At 38.1% G+C, this 18,918-nt stretch overlaps 4 protein-coding genes across 10 annotated transcripts; all 4 read left to right on the forward strand.

Annotated features, from left to right (window-relative positions):
* Nucleotides 1-644: 644 nt before the first annotated feature.
* Nucleotides 645-2,674, forward strand: LOC140773703 (flavonoid 3'-monooxygenase-like). Its single transcript, XM_073116399.1, has 3 exons — nt 645-1,217; nt 1,330-1,725; nt 1,911-2,674. Exons 1-3 carry the CDS (start codon nt 693-695, stop codon nt 2,556-2,558), a joined length of 1,569 nt encoding a protein of 522 aa, XP_072972500.1. The 5' UTR covers nt 645-692; the 3' UTR covers nt 2,559-2,674.
* An 829-nt stretch (nt 2,675-3,503) lies between these two features.
* Nucleotides 3,504-4,914, forward strand: LOC140773704 (PLASMODESMATA CALLOSE-BINDING PROTEIN 2-like). Its single transcript, XM_073116400.1, has 4 exons — nt 3,504-3,689; nt 3,815-4,054; nt 4,156-4,189; nt 4,313-4,914. Exons 1-4 carry the CDS (start codon nt 3,638-3,640, stop codon nt 4,563-4,565), a joined length of 579 nt encoding a protein of 192 aa, XP_072972501.1. The 5' UTR covers nt 3,504-3,637; the 3' UTR covers nt 4,566-4,914.
* Nucleotides 4,915-7,866: 2,952 nt separating this feature from the next.
* On the forward strand, nt 7,867-12,683 carry LOC140774795 (uncharacterized). The gene is made up of 9 exons (XM_073117921.1): nt 7,867-8,092; nt 9,485-9,608; nt 9,684-9,751; nt 10,044-10,103; nt 10,319-10,477; nt 10,622-10,768; nt 11,957-12,171; nt 12,268-12,376; nt 12,463-12,683. Exons 1-9 carry the CDS (start codon nt 7,940-7,942, stop codon nt 12,541-12,543), a joined length of 1,116 nt encoding a protein of 371 aa, XP_072974022.1. The 5' UTR covers nt 7,867-7,939; the 3' UTR covers nt 12,544-12,683.
* Nucleotides 12,684-12,811: 128 nt separating this feature from the next.
* On the forward strand, nt 12,812-18,893 carry LOC140774793 (ureide permease 1-like). 7 transcript variants are annotated; one of them, XM_073117917.1, is made up of 10 exons: nt 12,812-12,884; nt 12,984-13,051; nt 13,182-13,283; nt 14,943-15,232; nt 15,833-15,971; nt 16,647-16,821; nt 17,457-17,497; nt 17,562-17,683; nt 17,761-18,135; nt 18,555-18,893. In XM_073117917.1, the coding sequence occupies exons 4-10, from the start codon at nt 14,996-14,998 to the stop codon at nt 18,708-18,710; spliced, it is 1,245 nt and encodes a 414-aa protein (XP_072974018.1). In that variant the 5' UTR covers nt 12,812-12,884; nt 12,984-13,051; nt 13,182-13,283; nt 14,943-14,995; the 3' UTR covers nt 18,711-18,893. The 7 variants fall into 7 exon arrangements, with proteins under 7 accessions (XP_072974018.1, XP_072974019.1, XP_072974020.1 ...); XM_073117918.1 differs by having other exon boundaries at nt 12,819-12,884; nt 12,984-13,056; XM_073117919.1 differs by lacking the exons at nt 12,812-12,884; nt 12,984-13,051; nt 13,182-13,283 and adding an exon at nt 14,081-14,235.
* The last annotated feature ends 25 nt before the right edge of the window (nt 18,894-18,918 follow it).

Genomic DNA, 18,918 nt, shown 5'->3' on the forward strand with positions numbered 1-18,918 from the left:
GAGAAGGTCATGATTTCAAATATGAAAACAACTTGTTTAGAAATGTAGATGAGATTAAAAGTATCTTTTCTTCTGCAACCCTACTTACGCAGGAGTCACGCTTACTGGGACCTTTGATCGTTTCAGATGGTAAAGAAAGATGTCAAAAGATCTCGTTACCATTCCGTGGAGATTCAAGATTGGTAGTTATGAAGAATGGTTGCTAAGAAACATCTTAATAGGCTAGGAGAGCATATATATATAAGTACAATCTTCTTTGCTTTCACGAATTAAACACTAGTAGTGAGCACATGAAACAAAAGTGATGGTCTTAATCTTACTATGTTTTTCTGTTTATGCTATGATAAGGGCTGGATCAAGAATTTTACCAATATATATATATATTTATATATTTATATATAGACACACACACACACACACACACACACACACACACACACACACATTATATTGTATTATATAGAAGAAGTTAAGCAAAATGATATATTTAGTTGCTTACATACAAAACCCATCCACATGTTAACAATGTGAAGAGTGGCATCAAGATCAAGAGTATTATTTATCTACCAGTCAAACTTGAAAGCCCAAACTAACGATTAGGCGAGCTCCTCCTATCCTGAAAGCATATAAATAAACCCAAGTATCTCAGAAGATCGAAGGCCAACCGACACTAATGATCAAAAGTTGCACCCATGGCTCCTCTCTATCTCCTCCTCCCACTATCCTTGCTCTTATCCACCCTCCTCCTCTACTTATTCTTCTTCCCCAAGAATAAGAATAAGAATAAGGTGCAGCTTCCGCTCCCACCGGGCCCATCTGGCTGGCCCATCTTGGGCAACCTTCCCCACCTGGGCCCCAAGCCCCACCAATCCCTCTGCGCCATGTCGGAGTCCTATGGCCCCCTCCTCCACCTCCGCCTCGGCAGGGCCGACGTCGTCGTCGCCTCCTCCGCCTCCGTGGCCGCGGCGTTCCTGAAAACCCACGATGCGAACTTCAGTAGCCGGCCCATGAATTCCGGCGCGCGCCACATGGCGTACAATGCCCACGACATCGCGTGGGCCCAGTACGGCCCGCGGTGGCGGGCCCTGCGGAAGGTGTCCAACCTCCACCTCTTCTCCGTCAAGGCTCTCGAGGCCTTCCGCCTCGTCCGGGAGGGGGAGGTGGCGCGCATGGCGGCGGGTATACTGGGGACGTCTAAGCTGGAGGGGATGGTCGAGGTGATCGACGTTGACTCTTATTTCTCTTATTTATCTATACAAAGAAAACCTCCAGAAAGAGAGAAGAAGATGTTTTCCTTTTCATTTCTTTTTAAATTTTTTTTATTGACAGCTGGGCCCGTTGCTGAGTGCGTGCACGGCGAACACCCTGTCGCGCGTCATGCTGGGGCGGCGGCTGTTCACGGCGTCGACGGCAGCGGAGGAGGAAGAGGTTCGGGAGTTCAAGGACATGGCGGTGGAGCTGACGAAGCTGGCCGGGGAGTTTGTGGTCGGCGACTTCGTCCCGTGGCTGGGGTGGGCCGACGTGGGTGGGGTGGTCAAGAGGATGAAGCGGCTCGCGCGCCGGCTCGACCTCTTCATCGACCGAATCGTCGAGGACCACGTCGGAGGAGCGCGAACGGAGGAACAAGATAAGGACTTCCTCTCGGTCCTCCTGCGGCTCAAGGACGACGAAGACGGCATGGAGGGCGGTCAGCTTACCGAGGACGAGATGAAGGCCATCCTCGTGGTAATTTTAATTATCTATAATATACTAACGTACAATTTGTTTTTTCATATAACACCTTGCTTTTAATCGAAATTATAATTTATATCATATATTTTAGTAAATATGTGCAAAAAAAATACCTTGAGTTAAAAGATAGGATGTGTTCTTAAATCGACTGATCCAATGATTATAATTAATCTCATCAGGATATGTTCGTTGCTGGAACTGACACGTCATCAAGCACCGCGGAATGGGCCTTATCCGAGCTGATCCGCCACCCGAAAATCCTTATGAAGGCCCAAGAAGAGTTGGACTCGGTGGTGGGCCGGACCCGCCTTGTCTCGGAAGCAGACCTCCCACACCTTCCTTTCTTACATGCAATCGTCAAGGAAACCTTCAGGCTCCACCCCTCCACCCCTCTCTCTCTTCCCCGCATCGCCGGCGACCAATGTGAGATCGACGGCTACCATATCCCTAAAGGCGCCATCCTCCTCGTTAACATATGGGCCATAGCTCGCAACGCAAAATCCTGGGCCGACCCACTCCAATTCCTACCGGAACGATTCTTGTCGGGCGGCAAGAACGACGGCATCGACGTTCGGGGAAATGACTTTGAGCTCATACCCTTCGGCGCTGGCCGGAGGGTCTGCGCTGGGATGAGCCTAGGCATTCGCATGGTCCAACTGATGACGGCGACGCTTGTGCAGGCTTTTGATTGGGCCTTGCCCATGGGCCAAGGCCCACATCAGCTAAGCATGGAGGAGGCCTATGGGCTTACCCTCCAAAGGGCTGTCCCTCTTGTTGTCAGCCCAAAACCTAGGCTAGCCCCTCATGTCTATGTACCCAACTCTTAATTACTCCAGGGATACTACTACATGCACTACTATGTAATAATGCACGCTATGTCACGCATAAAACCCCTTCATATAATAGTATTTCTTAATGAAGTTAAACTCTATTGAAACAATAAGGCTTATGAAAGAAGCGAGTGATAAGTGAATGGATTAATAAAAATCTCAAGTGGGGGGAGCAAGCAACACAAACAAGGGAATTTATTCCTGGTGATTAACCAATCAAAAGTATGGAAGCATCTAAAAGGTGGGGGGGAAAGGAGGCTACATGGGGCCATGCAAATAATTGTACCAAGAATTTGCATGCCAATGACAATTAGGACCAGCTCCAAAAGGCCAAATGCTGATGCCCGACCACATCAGGATAGGTGCCGACTACCAGCACTGCACTTCTTGGCTTGACAGCAAATCAATGAGCAAAAATTGACACAAAAAAGAAGACAACAATGGTGGTGGCCATTTGGGTCCCAGATCCACCAACCATTGAAACCATACAGGTAGGATTTTTTATTAAAAATAATTTTGCCCTACAACAAATAAGAAAATTTGGTTCTTAGAAATCAATGTGTAATTCTTTTTCATCGTCAGTGGTTTGTTTTCTAAATTTATTGGAGAAATTCATGTATCTATGTAACACCTTAAAAGGAGGCTATCACTATCAGCAACTTAGTTTTTTTTAATCAGCAAATCGTGTTCATAATAAGACGAGATGGAGAACTACTAACTCTTCCAAAATAAGTAGTTATTAGGAAGTAAAACCTATTTTGTGAATAGATTTCAAAACTAAAACCTACATGGGTCATGGGTGAGGGTTTAATTTAACCACAAGTCCTTCCAAACTGCACATATGGGTTTACGACCGTTTGTACAAAGGGCTCAATGAAAAGCAAAAGATGGCATAAGCCCACCTTTCAAGGTCTCAGACTGGAAGGGAATATATTGGTAAATTATAGTGGGTAAAAAGGAGTGAGACCATTAGATATAGACACCCCTCCTTCCCTATCTCAACCCTTCCACAATTTGGAGTCCAAAGAGTTCTCAGACACAACCTTAGACCCATCTCTTTCTCTTCTTTAAGACTCATGGATGCTTTGGTCCTCCTTGTCCTAATGCTTGCCACCGTTGGTGGTTCAGGTAAGCTATAGTTCTCTTCATCATCATCGATCTTCTTCTTCTTCTTCTTCTTCTTCTTCTTCTTCTTCTTCTTCTTCTTCTTCTAGTTTTCCAGATGAACTGACTAAGATCTTTTGTGGGAGAAGATGGTGCTTGGTGTGTATGTAGGCCTGATCAGAGTACTACTGCTCTCCAGAAGACACTGGACTATGCCTGTGGAGCTGGTGCTGACTGCACTCCCATTCTACAGAATGGGGCTTGCTTTAATCCTAACACAGTGGTTGCCCATTGCTCTTACGCAGCCAATAGTTACTACCAGAGGAAAGGCCAAGCCCTTGGGACCTGTGACTTTGCAGGCACAGCCACACTCTCCTCTACAGACCCAAGTAATTAACTCTCTCTCCTCTTCTCTTCTCCTCTCCTCAAAGAGTTAACCTCTCCATCAATTGTAATGGATTATTAACTCTTTTCCTTCCTTTCTTTGCAGGTGTAACTGGATGCACATATCCAGCAACTACCAGGTCATTATACTGGCATTATCTGATGAATTCCAATCTTTTTTTTTTTAATCTTTTTGCCCTTCTTTTTCTTAGTTAATGGGAGATGATGACCTTGAGATTTTGAATTTTGTTTTCTTGGTTCAGTGCTGCAGGGACATCAACAAACACTCCAACCACAACAAGTAGTACTACTCCAACCACAACCACAACCACAACCACAACACCCACCACCTTCACCCCAACTGGGACTACAGGGACTGGAGGCATCTTGGGAGGATTAGGGCCCAGTGGCACAAGCAGCTTTGATGGCAGTGATGCAGGCTTGCTTCCAGGGGCTAGTTTGGTCTCTTTGTGCATTGCCATCTTCCTCTCAGTGCTTGTCTTGTTGAAGATTTGAGGAGAAGCTAGAAATCATTTTGCTGGCTGCTACTACTGCTACTACTGGGCATGTGATCAAACAGTGGGGGTCCATCCACCTGGAGATCTACATTCTTCCAACTAGGGTTTGTTGTTTAGTGGGCAAAAAGGAAGGGGATTTTGATTCCTTTTGGTGGGTGATGGGTGGTGTAAGATTGGTAGGGTGGCTGTCTCTTTCTTGATGGAACCTTGTCTCTTTTTCTTTCATTTTTTTTGCTCATCTTTTGTTGTAAATCTAGGGAGGAGCGAATTTATTAATTGAAATCCATATGGGTTAACACCCTCCCTCCTTATATTTTGCACTAAAGAACCCTTCACTAGTTGGCATGTTTTCTTGGGCTGCTCTTCTTCTTCTTCTTCTTCTTCTTCTTCTTCGTGAAGCCCCATACTATTTGTATTCCAAGTAGGCTAGCCTTCAATAGCCACATACCAACAAGAACAATAAATATACTCATATATAATATATAAATAGAGTATGGGCACAACAAGTAGAAGGAGAAGAAAATTCATCATAGTCTTACCCTCAAGATAAGATTCCTTATTCAGTGGTTACTTTTTTTTTTCTTAAAATTAATGTGCAAATGGCATTTGGACTCTTTCTTTGCTATGGCTTAGTTACTATTAGCTGTTTTGGGTTCAATTCACATGAGAAAATTAAGAACCATTATATATATATATGGCCATTGGCCCTACCACATATAACTTGAAGGACAAGAGTAGGAATGTTATCTCACCTAGTTTAACCATGAAGATAATACTGTCAAGTTTGAGAAGAGAGTCAATGAATTCTGCAAGGAAAGAAAAAGGTGGGTCTTTAGAACAAGGAAAGAAAAGAAAAGGTGGGTCTTTAGAACAAGGAAAGAAAAGAAAAGGTGGGTGAGAAGAACCACAAACAGATGGAGAAATAGTATGTGAATGCAATTGCAGGCATATCTCGTGTGGGGCCTAATTTTAATTTATATCTTTATATTTCAAGCATTCTATTATTTTGGATCAAATCATAACGAGTATATTTTTCATTCATATTTAACAGTATATAAAAAAAAACTATCCATATCTTCTTAAAATTTAATTATAATTTAGTGAGAATAATTAAGTTTTTATATGTCTCCCATTAACAGGTGATTACTTATTATAACTTAGAGTTAGGGCTGTCAACTCGGCTAAAAGAATGAGATGATTCGAACTTGATCTACCAAATATGCTCTAAAAAAATTAGAGCAAAGTGTGGTCATTAGTAGGCTCAATCAAATAATTTTGGTAAGTCTCGAAATAATTATATATAATTATATATATATATAATATAATATGAGTATTACTTTTTATATTATATTTCTATTAGTTTATATTTTAGAATTGATTTAAGCCTAAATTAAGATTAATTTAATTTAAGTTTGAATTATTTAAGGCTTGAAATTTCTTATTCATCGGCTCGTTTAAGCTTGAGCTCGATATTAGTTCGAATTGAAATAATTTCAATTCAAACTTAATCATACATCTAAGCTCAAAATTAATTTTTATTTCAGCTTTATCAAAGCTAAGCTCAATCAAACTTGGTTCGATTACAAGTCTACTTAATCTTAATAGGTTAAGCGCTAAAGTTTAAAATATATAAAACTAATTTAAAATTACACTAAATGATGAAAAGATAAAATGTAATTTATTCTATATTTAATCTTCTATTTTCCTACCTTTTATAAAAAAAAAAGCTTCTACTTTCTTCCCTCTTTCTTTTGTTTTGTTGGTCAAAAATCCGATCAAAATGATTCTGAGACATTTTCCTTTCCTTTCTTACTTGAAAGTTCAAATATAATAAGTGATTATAAAATTCCTCTCTTTCAAGAAGTTGATAAGAGGAAGGAGATTTTTATCCTTTTCAATATTAGGTCCACTTGTTAGGGTGACGAGAGAGTGGATTAGGAATAAGGTGTCCCCGACCGTCTATATATTAGATGTGCACCAATGCATCAATCATGAGCAATTATATCTGCTCAAGCTATATAACTCTCCTTTTCAAATGTAATCCTCCGTCAATACGTCAGTGCATATCTAACGAGAATTATTCGATTTGTATAGGTCTTGCCAACGCCAAATCTGCTGTCATGGGAGAGTTAAGAAAGTGATAACTCAAGAAAGGAGAAATGAGACCCCATTCATTAATATTTCACATATTGTTAGACCATGGAATCTATGTTTAAGGTCCTACAACAAATTTAGCATTTCATTCTTCCAAAACACTAGAATGTTGGATTCTTTTATTTAGTAAATTATATTGATATAATGTTTGGATATTCTTTAAGCAAATAGTGGGACCTATTTATAAATAGGAAATTTCATAAATTAAACCCTATATTTTACTTATTTTATGGTTCACATGTATATAAATAGTGGATTCTTTTCTTTTTTCATATAAATTTCATTTAGCACCATAATATTATTTTAGTTAATTGAGATTAGCCCTGTTATATGGTTTATGTAACTTTACTTATCAAATTACTAAACTACTCACATTGGCCCCTACTCTTCTCTATACACTCCACCACTTCTCTTTTTCCCTCAACCATCTTCTCTCGCTCGCCACCATCTTCTCTTGTCTTCCCCTCTCTTTTTCTTCTTTTTCTTCTTCTTCTTCTTATCCCCTAGTCGTGTCCCTCGCCTTCCTCTTCCTCTTCTTTTTTTTCCTCCGGTTGATGGCCTGCCATCACTAGCTCCACCTTTTTGCGGAGTCAATGAATTGTCTTCCTGTCAAACTTGTGTGCAACCTTACGAGTGAGATAGAAGATTTATACTATGCATGCTTCCCGCATTCAGATCTTGTAGTCGTAACCCTTGACCTTGGCTATCCTTGCTTCGATCAGAGTTTGCCGAAGAAGATGGAGCTAGTTAAGTATCTTGACTAGCTCCGATATGGGGATCAAAATATCCAGCTTGGTTAGGAGAGAAGGAATGGATGAATAAGATGAGAGTAATTTGGATATTTTATAGATTACTCAGTGTATTATAATAGAATATATATTTTTTTATACATATAGTTAAGTTAAAGTTAACCTAAGTTGTGAAATAAAAATTATAGAGAAAAAAAAGGGTTTCTTAAGAATCACAAAATATAAAATATAAGGCATGATCTGTAAATTCCCTTATAAATAAGTAAATAACAAAAAGAAAGGGCTTTATTTGTAATATAGTCGAATGGTAGGGTCTTATGTATGACTTGCTCTAAAAAATAGAGTAAGAAGACCCCACGTCTCCACTCACTAATAAATAAATAAATCATTTAAATATTAGGGTTAGAGGAATCCTCGGTCCTCAATCTTCCGATCAGGGGTTGTCTTCCTTGGCCTTGTGCTCATCGCCATGGAACAGCCAACGCCGGCACCATCGCCTTCGCCGTCGTCCTCGTTGTCGTCGCCGCCGCAGCGGAGGCAACAAGCCCCGTCGCATCCATCGACTGGAGGCGATCTCGTTGCCATCATAGTGATGATTGTGATCTCTCTCTTTTTCGTTCTGGTAAGCTGGTAGGGTTACTCTTATTCTTCATGTCATGTCATACCCAAATTGGAGCTCCGATCGTGTTACACTTCGTTGAGGTATTATAATTGCATTTCGAAATTTATCTGAGGAGGACGGAGTTTGACGATTTATGCTAATTATCCGTTTTAGTTAAACTTAACTTCTAAAGAGTTCATATAATTTTGTGTAGATATAAGTATCCACACAACTAATCATAGTGGCTGTTCAATTAGTGGTTATGCAGTGTACATCTCTCGTAAAAAATAAGTACTAACAATAATGCTTGGGCCCTCTCGGAAGATTCAACAAAATGTAATTGACTACTAGGATTTCCTATCTACCTAGGGGAAAAATTGTTAGTGTGGCCTCGTTAATATTAAGCACCTTCCTGTGTATTAAAATCTTAGTCCTGACAAGAAAGTGAACCTAGTTATCAATTACATTCTAGGGGCACGATCCAAGTTTTTTTTCCCGTGCGGTCCTTATATCTGTATTATTTTTTGTATAGAAATTGAATGGTTCTTATGTCAAATATGGTGCTATCTTGGCCTATAGTTCCAAACTTGATTGCAACTCATGAAATGTAGTTTAAGAAAAATGGTTGATCTATAAATAGGTTCACACTTTACACTTTACATAATCACAGAAGGAGGTCAATAGAAATGATCCTTTGTGTATTTATTCTCACAAAGTTGATGATTTAGTTTATGTCTTACATGATGCTCTCGCTTATCATTCAGCTCTATTAGAAACAGTGGCTTCAAAATTGCAGATATCCATGAAAGAATTTTATTTTGAAGTCATGCCTTGGTTGGAGTGGGACACCAGGAAAGATATACTCTGGTATATCACCTTGACTGGAGTCAACTCATGTATGAAATTCTTAGCAGTAATGAACTTCTTGTTGCCCCTCACTTGGCTACCCATTACAGGGCAATAAGGTGTATATGATGATGTGACAGATGAGCTAGAACTCTAATTAATCTTGCTTTCTTTCCAAAGTTCATGTTGTCTTTAAATGCCCACACCATCAGTGTTTTGTTAAAAGTGTTGTACCTACTGGCTCGATTTTGTGCACTACTCATTTGATGTCCGCTGTAGGTAACTATAGAGAATTAGTCTGTCTAATAACCAGATCACTGTCTCAGGAATGATTCAGAGAACCAGATATAGAATTCTAAAGCTGAGTGTTTTGTCTTGGTTTAGATATCTTCAGTGCTACAATTCTATACTTCCTTTTTCATGTCAAGTTAATGACAGACATTTTATTGTTATTCTTTATTATATTTAAGACTATGTCGTCAATGACCGTACTATAAGACCCTATAAGTGTATAACCACAATCCTGATCTATCATGTTAACTCTCACTACTTTTGTAAATTTTGCAGACAATGGTTTCATCCTCAAGTTCAATGTCAAGTGGCAGCTTCCAGATCTTACATCAAGTTCCTGAAGGTCATGTTGGTGTCTACTGGAGAGGTGGTGCTCTTTTAAAAACAATCACAGATCCAGGTACGTAGACTATACACTACTAAAGTTCCTGCTATCACAAACTCTATGGTTTGCTTCAAGTTTGCTTGCTGCCAGGTTTTCATCTGAAATTGCCTTTGATAACCCAGTTTGAGCCCATACAAGTTACGCTTCAGAAGGATGAGGTAAATGGCTGAGCAACACAGTACCTACTGCTTCATATTATTTGCCTATCTTCTTCATTCTTCAGTAAAATCTGGATTATATGTTTCCTATTGAAAAGATAGAAAAGAGAAGGCGCAGAGCAGATGCTATAGTTTTTTGTGTAGTACTCTACTACTTGTACACCTAGTGTATTTTAGGATTGTTTCCTTTTCTTCCTGTGATCAAGAACAATGAAACAAAGTTAGAACTTCTCTTTTCTCAGCAGTCAGCAGTTATTATCTTGTGACTTATAATCCTCTTTGTTCTCTTCAGGTAAGAGATATCCCTTGTGGTACAAAAGGTGGCGTGATGATCAGCTTTGATAAGATAGAGGTACCAAAGCAGTTTCTTTTTTGCATAATAAGATAGTGTGCATGTTCTTGATTTCTTGGCATCAATTACTCTAAAAATTTGACCTTGTTATTGGGTGTTGTGTGATAGCACAAATTTTCTTGCCTTTCTGGCTGTAAATTTACTTAGACTTAGGGTTTATGATTGCCTCTAAAAGAGTGTATGCTGGGATTGCTGTTACTTTATTTGAACTGCAGGTTGTGAATCGCCTTCGAAAAGAATATGTGTATGAGACTCTGCTCAATTATGGCATACATTATGACAAGACTTGGATATATGATAAGATTCATCATGAGATAAATCAATTCTGCAGCGCTCATTCTTTGCAGCAAGTTTATATTGACATGTTTGATCAGGTTAGGAGATAAACCTGAAATTTCTTTTGAAACTAACTCTTTATATACCTATTTAATAGCAGATAAAAGGATACTAGACTTTAAGAGCACTGCATTATTTCTTGTTATTTTGTTGTTGTCTAAACTGTTATGGCAATATCTCAGATTGATGAGACAATGAAAGAAGCTATTCAGACAGACTGCACACGTTACGCCCCAGGAATTGAAATTATCAACGTTCGTGTTACAAAGCCAAATATTCCATCCAGCATTAGAAGAAATTTTGAACTTATGGAGGAGGAACGCACCAAGGTACCTTGTATTTATTATTTCTAGTATGCTCTTATACTTGCTTTGCCAAAGTAATCATATATTCCTAATTATTTTGTTTTACAGGGAGAAATTTTTGTGGATGGGTTCCTTTTATTTTTAAAATGGTAACACTATGATGGGATGATTGCTTGCACAATCCAAGATTTAAGGCACAACAAAATCACCTGTTAGTTGGACACTGGACTTGCATCTGAAAGTTCAAATTTTAGGTTTAGCTAGTTTTTTTCTTTGCTTCCTCTTCCAAGTCAGTTCCAAGATGGCAGAATTGTCATAGTATATTCTCATCAGGCTTCCAACCATGTCACAACAGGTCTTGGATATCCAATTATGATTTGTAGGAATGACAATTTGTGTGTCAGATATTTAACAATTTTTAGTTGACAAGTGGACGGATTAAGAGAGCATCACTTAGTGTGACTGCAAGGCTTGCTACTTATGATCCAATTGGTTATGGATTTGGGCCATAGAAACACCTATCAATTAGACATTTAATGATGGTAAAGCTGCGCCTGTTTCACTCCCTGGACTCCACATTTTTTTTTCAAACTTGTGCATTCAGACGCACCATAGGGGAGAAATTAGGGACCCTAGAAGTGGTTAGAAATTGCACCCTTTATGTTGGAGCATATGGATGGGATGAAGTATGAACATAACTCAATGACTGTTCTTGTATGTATTGCATGTGGAGTTGCATATGGGAGTGAGAAACATTCATTCATCCTACCTAGTAGGCCCTCATAAGTTGGGGACATGATAAGTTAGCAGATAGTACCCTTGCAGTTATGCTATATTATGAAGGAATTAGGAAAAAAAATGCTATTGTATTTCAGCCACTCATGAATCCTTGGTCATAGTCACAAGTTCAGCTTTTGGATATAATCAGCTAAGTTGAAAAGTTTGAAGTTTGGAGAAGATCTTGCAACTTTGATATAATCAGGAGTAATTCAGCTATTAAAAGTAATAAATTCAAACCCCACTTTATTCCCATGCTATGCTTGGAAGGTATTATTATTTATTCATGCATTTTAATAAAAAATAGTTGCATATTTGCACTGTATATGACTTTTTGGTATGATCTGAAGTTCTTTGAAAAATAATTCACAACTTACAATTATCTACGAAAAAGCATGGACTGACTTAGTGTGTATTATTGTATGTTTCTTGTAGGCATTAATTGCCATAGAAAAACAGAAAGTGGCAGAGAAGGAGGCCGAAACACAGAAGAAGATAGCTTTATCAGAAGCAGAGAAAAATTCTCAGGTCAGCAAGATTCTTATGCAACAAAAATTGATGGAAAAGGATAGCTCCAAGAGGCAGCAGGAGATTGAGAATGAAATGTACATGTCACGCGAGAAAAGCCAAGCAGATGCAAGCTATTACAGGTGGGTGATATGTTCCTGTTCCTTATAGAGTAATAGGATTTTTAAGTTGCTGGTAATAATTTGCAACTTTATTCACATTGTCTTCACTCTATTTAGAGTGATGAAGGAAGCAGAAGCTAACAGACTGAAACTCACACCTGAATTCCTTGAACTCAAATTTATCGAAGCAATTGCCAATAATTCGAAAATTTTCTTTGGAGACAAGGTAGGAAACCCTGTTCTACATCTTTTTTTTTTTTTTATGTTTCTCATACTTATGAAAAACTAATATGTGGTACATATTCTCCCCAGGTACCAAACATGATAATGGATCAGAGACTGCTTGGTAGTTTTCTCAATGGTGTAGCGCGAAAAGATCAGATAGAGATATAGCAATAGTCGATGTAATCAATTAAGTGGTCTTGGCTTCTAAAGCGAGGATCGTCTAACGAAGTCACTCTTGTTTTTAACAATCTGCGAATTGATGGCTGTGGTTCATCGCTCTGAATATAGTTGGCACATCTATTTACTCAGCCTAGTGCTTTTTCCTCCATTTTTTTCAATTCAATTTTCTCAGTGTGATTTTGTTGCTACAGGATTGTAAGAAATAGTTCACCTGAAAAAAGAGAAAAGGCAATCCTTTGTTGTTGAATTTTGACTTTCCATATATGCTTTTATCTGATACATTCTGAATTTTCCAATTCTTGATGGCAAATACTTCCCTTCAATTTGAGGCAAGTAGGTCCGACCAACCCTAATTTTGTAAAGATTTGATGGCAAAATCTTTTCCTTCAATTTCATGGAAGGTCTTATTATTTTTTTTTTTGTTGCAGAATTCTCGCAGAAGATCTTCTCCTTTTAAGAGCAGGAATCAAGTTGTTGGTCCCCATCACAACTGCCAGCTCAGTATACTTATTCTCTATATAGTCCTTTCATACTTCTCTTTAACATCTTTTTCTCCAGTTTTTCTTCCCATTTCTTTATGAGATTTAATATCTTCAAAGAGATCCTCACATGAATGCATGATGCAGGTGTGACCATGTCGAAGAATTTCGCCTAGAAGATTTACTTTCTGAACAAGTTGTTAATTCAAGTACGAAATAGCTGGACACTGGAGTATATTTTTTCTTCACGTAAGACGTGTTCTAACTTCTGAGAACCCTCGTGGCAAATCTTTTCAACGTCCATACAGAGGATTACAATATTAAAACTGTTCTTTTCAATAGCATCGCTGTTATAATGTGTTTATAATTGCTATTCCTCGTCAAATAACTGGTAGTTTGTCAACCTTGATAGTTGTTTTGCTTTTATTTATTTATTTTTAAGTTGTTGCATACGGCAACCTACGTCTTATTAGTCTTATTGCAAGAAAACGACCTCTATTTTTTTTGAGAAAGAAAAAGAAAACTAGTATGAATGATAGGAACTACAGTAGTCCAGTGTTAGCAGTTTTCTTCTAAATAGATGCGATGACTGATGACGTGATAAAAGAGTCCTTTAGTAGACTACTCAGGTATGTAAGAGAAACTTATCTAAATAAATCTAAGTTTTGCCTCCTTCATTGATATCTATGAAACGAGATAATTAAAAAAAAAAAAGGAAAAATGAACGGATAAAGCCCACAAACAATTTTTGAGAAGATTAATTCATTAATCCACATCGGAAGAGCTAGTATAATTTGGTGAAGCCTATTTTATTTTAAGGTCTAACTCTAGTAATTAATAAATCCATGGTGTAGAGAGCCATTCAAAGGGGATAGATAGAATCTTGTTAGATTAACTGTTAACTCCAAGTAACAAAGCATCCACGTCCGTCCACTCCTCTCCTCTCCTCTCCTCTCCTCTCCTCTCCACCCAATTCGGCCTTTATTTTTATTGCAGTTACGATTCAGCCATCGTAGGATCTTTGAACAACTATCCGAACAGAATCTCTCTTTAATCTCGGGGGAATCCTAACCTACGGATATTCCAACCACTTCTCCATCTTCCTCACAGAGAGCGACAGACACAGAGAGAGGAGAGTACTGAGCACTCTCCAAATATTGACAGGGGCAAGGAACCAAGGGTTATTTCGTCTTTTCACTTGGTATACCATATCTCTCAGCTTCCATCGTTGAATTATCGCTGTAATGCTTACCGACTGTGTGCTTGTAATTATCCTTCCTTCTTCTTCTTCTTCTTCTTCCTCCATGGAATCTTTGACTTGGTTCTCTCTCTCTTCGCTCTCTCTCTCTCCATGGGCAACTCCTTATCTCTTTTTCCACCTTAAATTAGTCTCTAAAAGGACAATTTAGAGCTTGTATGGATCTGTAGATGGTAGATCCAGTCTTCTTTGCTGATCAAGTGATCTTGACTTTTTAACATGTTTTATTCTACTTTTCATTTGTTTCTCCACTCTCTATGGATTGTGTTAAAAAACAGTTCTTGCCTTTTTCCCCCCTAAAAATAGCTGTCTCTTTCACTATGAGAAGATTGTCAATGCCTGTGTTCACGAATTCCTGCCTTATTAAAGGAAGTAGATAGTGGAAAGTAAAGGAACCTATTGGATTTGTATGACAAGGTTCTTCTTCTATATATATATATCTATATATAATTATTTGCTTTTGACTTATTTGATATTGCTTCAGCATTCTGAAGGTGTTCACTAGTTACTCCTTTTCTGTTTCATTGCTCAGTTATGTATTAAATCATTTCAGTTTGCTCTACAGCTTTCCTTGTGTTCATGAGATCATCCCGAGGTTCCATGTGTTCTTTAACAATTCTTTTGTAATTCCTTGAATGATCTTCAAACAGGTCTTGTGGGATTCGATTTCTGATTCTTCATTTATAGCAAACTTGTTCCAAAGATGTATGTCGTTGAAGATAAAGGAGGCGCCATTGCTCTGATGCTGGCTGCCCTTCTTTTCTTGGGCACTTGGCCTGCTGTTCTTACTCTCTTGGAGCGCAGAGGTCGTCTTCCGCAGCACACTTACCTCGATTACTCACTGACAAATCTCTTGGCTGCTGTTCTCATTGCTTTGACATTTGGGCAAATTGGGGACAGCAAACATAATATGCCAAATTTCTTTACCCAGCTATCTCAGGTCGGTGATTTCTATTCTACATTTAGTACTCGATTTGTTTCCATATGCGAACTTTACTCGTTCCAATAAATGGACTTGGTATGAGATGTATTATACTTGAATGCAAGAGTGGTTTGATTTAAATTATCTGTAACAGATGGAGTTTGATTCATTCATGTCCTGCTCAAATTAATTTTCTGGCAGTTGTTTTGTCCTTCTCTAGTGAAAAGCCTATTAGAAGTTCATTTTGGCACTGCACTTTGTTTCTCCACCAAGGTATCAAAAGTCCAGTTTCTGTGGAAGATTGTCAGGGGAGTTCCATTCAGGAAATCATTCTACGAGCTCACATTTAAGTATGAATGTTATAATCAAGTGACACAAAAGTACAATACTATTATTAATTCCCGTGAACAGCACACCCTTATGGTTGCCTCTTTTACTAGTTTGATATGCTTATCTTCTATGTCTCCCTCTTCTTAATGTCATATAAGTAACTAAGTGAGGACTATATCCTATTGATGTGCATTCCATCTTGTTCATACTTATATATGTGCGATTGCTGAATCCTGTCAAGTATCAACTAGTTTCTGTTTAACTAACTAGTATTGAATGTTCATGAAGGACAACTGGCCTTCAATCTTGTTTGCCATGGCAGGTGGAATAGTCCTCAGCCTTGGAAATCTTGCAACCCAGTATGCTTGGGCATTTGTCGGTCTTTCAGTAACGGAGATTATAAGCTCAAGTATAACCGTTGTTATAGGTATATATGTTTCAAAAGCTAGTACTGTCAACATTATCATAGTTACACCTTATTAATAATCTATTCCTCAATGTCCTTTATAGTTGATTCTTGACTTTTTGTTATGTTCACATCATATCTTTGTTAATTTGCAATATTTAGTCTACAAAAATGAATCTATTCTTTTTGGCTTCATATGTAACTGAAATTTTTTGCATAATAATTAGGTTCCGATTGTGGCATGGAAAAGAAAATGTGGCTATGTGCTTTTCTCTAAGATGCCAGTGTCTCAAAAACATATTAAAAATTAACCCATATAGAACAGCTTGATAGTTAAAACTCAAAAAAGAAACTACCTTCAGCTGTTTGTTCCTTTTAAAGATTGGAAACTTAAGTATAGGTCTGTTGGTGTATGATGCACACCTTCTTGGTCTAATGACAATTTATGAAGTTGAAAATTTCTTATAACATAGATTTATTCTGAATTTTTTAAGCAACAAATCTAGTAGAGGCAAATAAACAGCATCTTTATTCTTTTCTTTCAAATAAAAAATTATTAACACATACGGTATAGCAAATGTTGTATTCATTGCCTTTTACTACAAGAGTCAAATGAGTCACTACCAGCATCAAGTACAAGCTCAATTTGTATGTCTTACAAGATCTAATCTGCATGTTTTTCCCTGAAATATTCAGGCACAACTTTGAATTATTTCCTAGATGATCGCATAAATAGAGCAGAGGTTCTTTTCCCAGGAGTCGGATGCTTCCTAGTTGCAGTTTGCCTTGGCTCTGCTGTCCATTCCTCTAATGCTGCTGATAATGAAAAGAAATTGAGTGGTTCCTCAACTAATTATAAGAGTAAAACTGGGTAAACTCATTTTCTCCCTCCTAATCTCCGCTTCAGTTTTATACTTGATTTAGATTGAAAAAGAAATCGTCTTCTCAATATATATTTTTTTATCAAAGAAAAAGCAGTGGAATTGTCAAGAATCTTGACATATTTGAGTTTAATGTAAGTGTTAGAAACTTGATTGACTAAAATAACTGCTATGCCGGTAATTCTTCTGAAGTATTTGGAAAAGGAAAATGTTTCATATTTGTCATTAAAACCTTTGTATGCTCTACTGCCATGTCTAACTTTTTTCTGTGTGCTCCACACCTGCATCAAAGACATGCTTCTTCCCTTCCTATTTGGTCGATATTGTAGCTTAAGATTGCGTATGCGATAGCGCATGACTTTTTTTTTTTATATAGAAATCCAGACATAGAAGGATACATCTCTCACTTTACGGACACTAAACTTTCTTATTGAAGATGCTTATCTCAAAATTAGTGCTTTCTACATGTTAAAAAGATTAACCTCTTATCACCACACCATCCTATGCTAGTAACCTCTTACCTAATGTTAAGGATACTTCTACAAATTTACTTTAGAGGATAACAAAAACAAAAAAAGAATCAAGCTTCATTTTCTTTCCTGACCTGATGTACAACTGTTCACAGAACCAACAGGAATCAAGAGCTCAAAGTTTTGGCAGAGAAAGGTATTTTCTAGTTTGTCACTTCTTGATTCAATTAAGCACCTTCCCTTGACTTTGTCCAACACAGATGTGCCAAAGGACTTGGAGAACGGCGTTCCTCGTGACTCAGACTATACTCTCAATGTTGAGAAAGCAAAAGCTGGAACTGCAGAATTCCTCATAGAGCTTGAACATAGACGATCTATAAAGGCCAGTAGCTGTTTAGAATTCAGAATGTAACTGACAAGAATTTTTGAGTGACTGAGTTTTTCTTGTTCCATCTTCAGGTGCTAGGGTCCAATATATTTATAGGCCTTGGCATAGTGTTCTTTGCAGGAATTTGCTTCTCGCTCTTCTCTCCAGCATTCAACTTGGCTACTAATGATCAGTGGCACACCTTGAAACCAGGGGTGCCTCATTTGGTAGTCTACACCGCATTCTTCTACTTCTCAATTTCTTGTTTCGTTATCGGAATTGGTTTAAACATCTGGTTTCTTTACTATCCTGTGCTTGGGCTACCGAGATCATCTTTTAAAGCTTATTTGAAAGACTGGAATGGCAGACACTGGGCTCTTCTCGCAGGCCTGCTCTGCGGATTTGGAAACGGCTTTCAGTTCATGGGTGGCCAAGCTGCAGGATATGCTGCTGCCGATGCTGTTCAGGTCTGTACTTGATAATCTTTACAACATTCTTGCTCCTCGAAACTTCAGAATAGTTTAAGATCCACAATGCTGAAAGCTTCTAACAATTATGGGAATCGTTTTCTCTATGAAAACAATTTTAGATTCTCTAAACCATGGGATTGTTAGAATATTTTAAGATCTAATTTGCTAAAATAGCATCATTGAGAGATAGGAGAAGAATGAAACTTGTTAATACTAAATCTATGTGCTTATAATTTCTAGATTTAGGGCCTGTTTGATCATATATACCGGTAAATAAAAAATGTAGTATTACAAAATTTGAGCACATCATCTCATTTCATCAAAGGGTGAGTATCTATCTATTAATATAGGAAGCATATCTCTTTCCTTTCCACTACTAATTGTTCTCCTTCCACTTCTTCCTTACTGTGGATCAGGCGTTGCCACTGGTAAGCACATTTTGGGGCGTACTCCTCTTCGGAGAGTATAGGAAATCATCGAAGAAGACCTACGTGCTGCTCGGGAGCATGCTATCTATGTTTGTTGTTGCCGTAGCAGTTCTCATGGCTTCCTCTGGGCATAGGAAGACATGATGCTAGTTCTAAGACTGCTGCAGCTTGCTAAATGTCAGAAGCTTTGCAATAGAAAATGCATCTTAGTTATTTGTCTTCAACGTCAGAAGCCTATTCTTACACCAACCAAGAGGACATTGATATCCACCTATTGTAAATCATCTGCTAATTTTGGCGTATGATCTTACTAAAGATTATAGCTAAGCATCTTTGTCATCCTGAAATAATG

The sequence above is a fragment of the Typha angustifolia genome, chromosome 13 (genome assembly GCF_048772165.1).
Source record: "Typha angustifolia cultivar Huaian chromosome 13, ASM4877216v1, whole genome shotgun sequence".
Classification (NCBI taxonomy): domain Eukaryota; kingdom Viridiplantae; phylum Streptophyta; class Magnoliopsida; order Poales; family Typhaceae; genus Typha; species Typha angustifolia.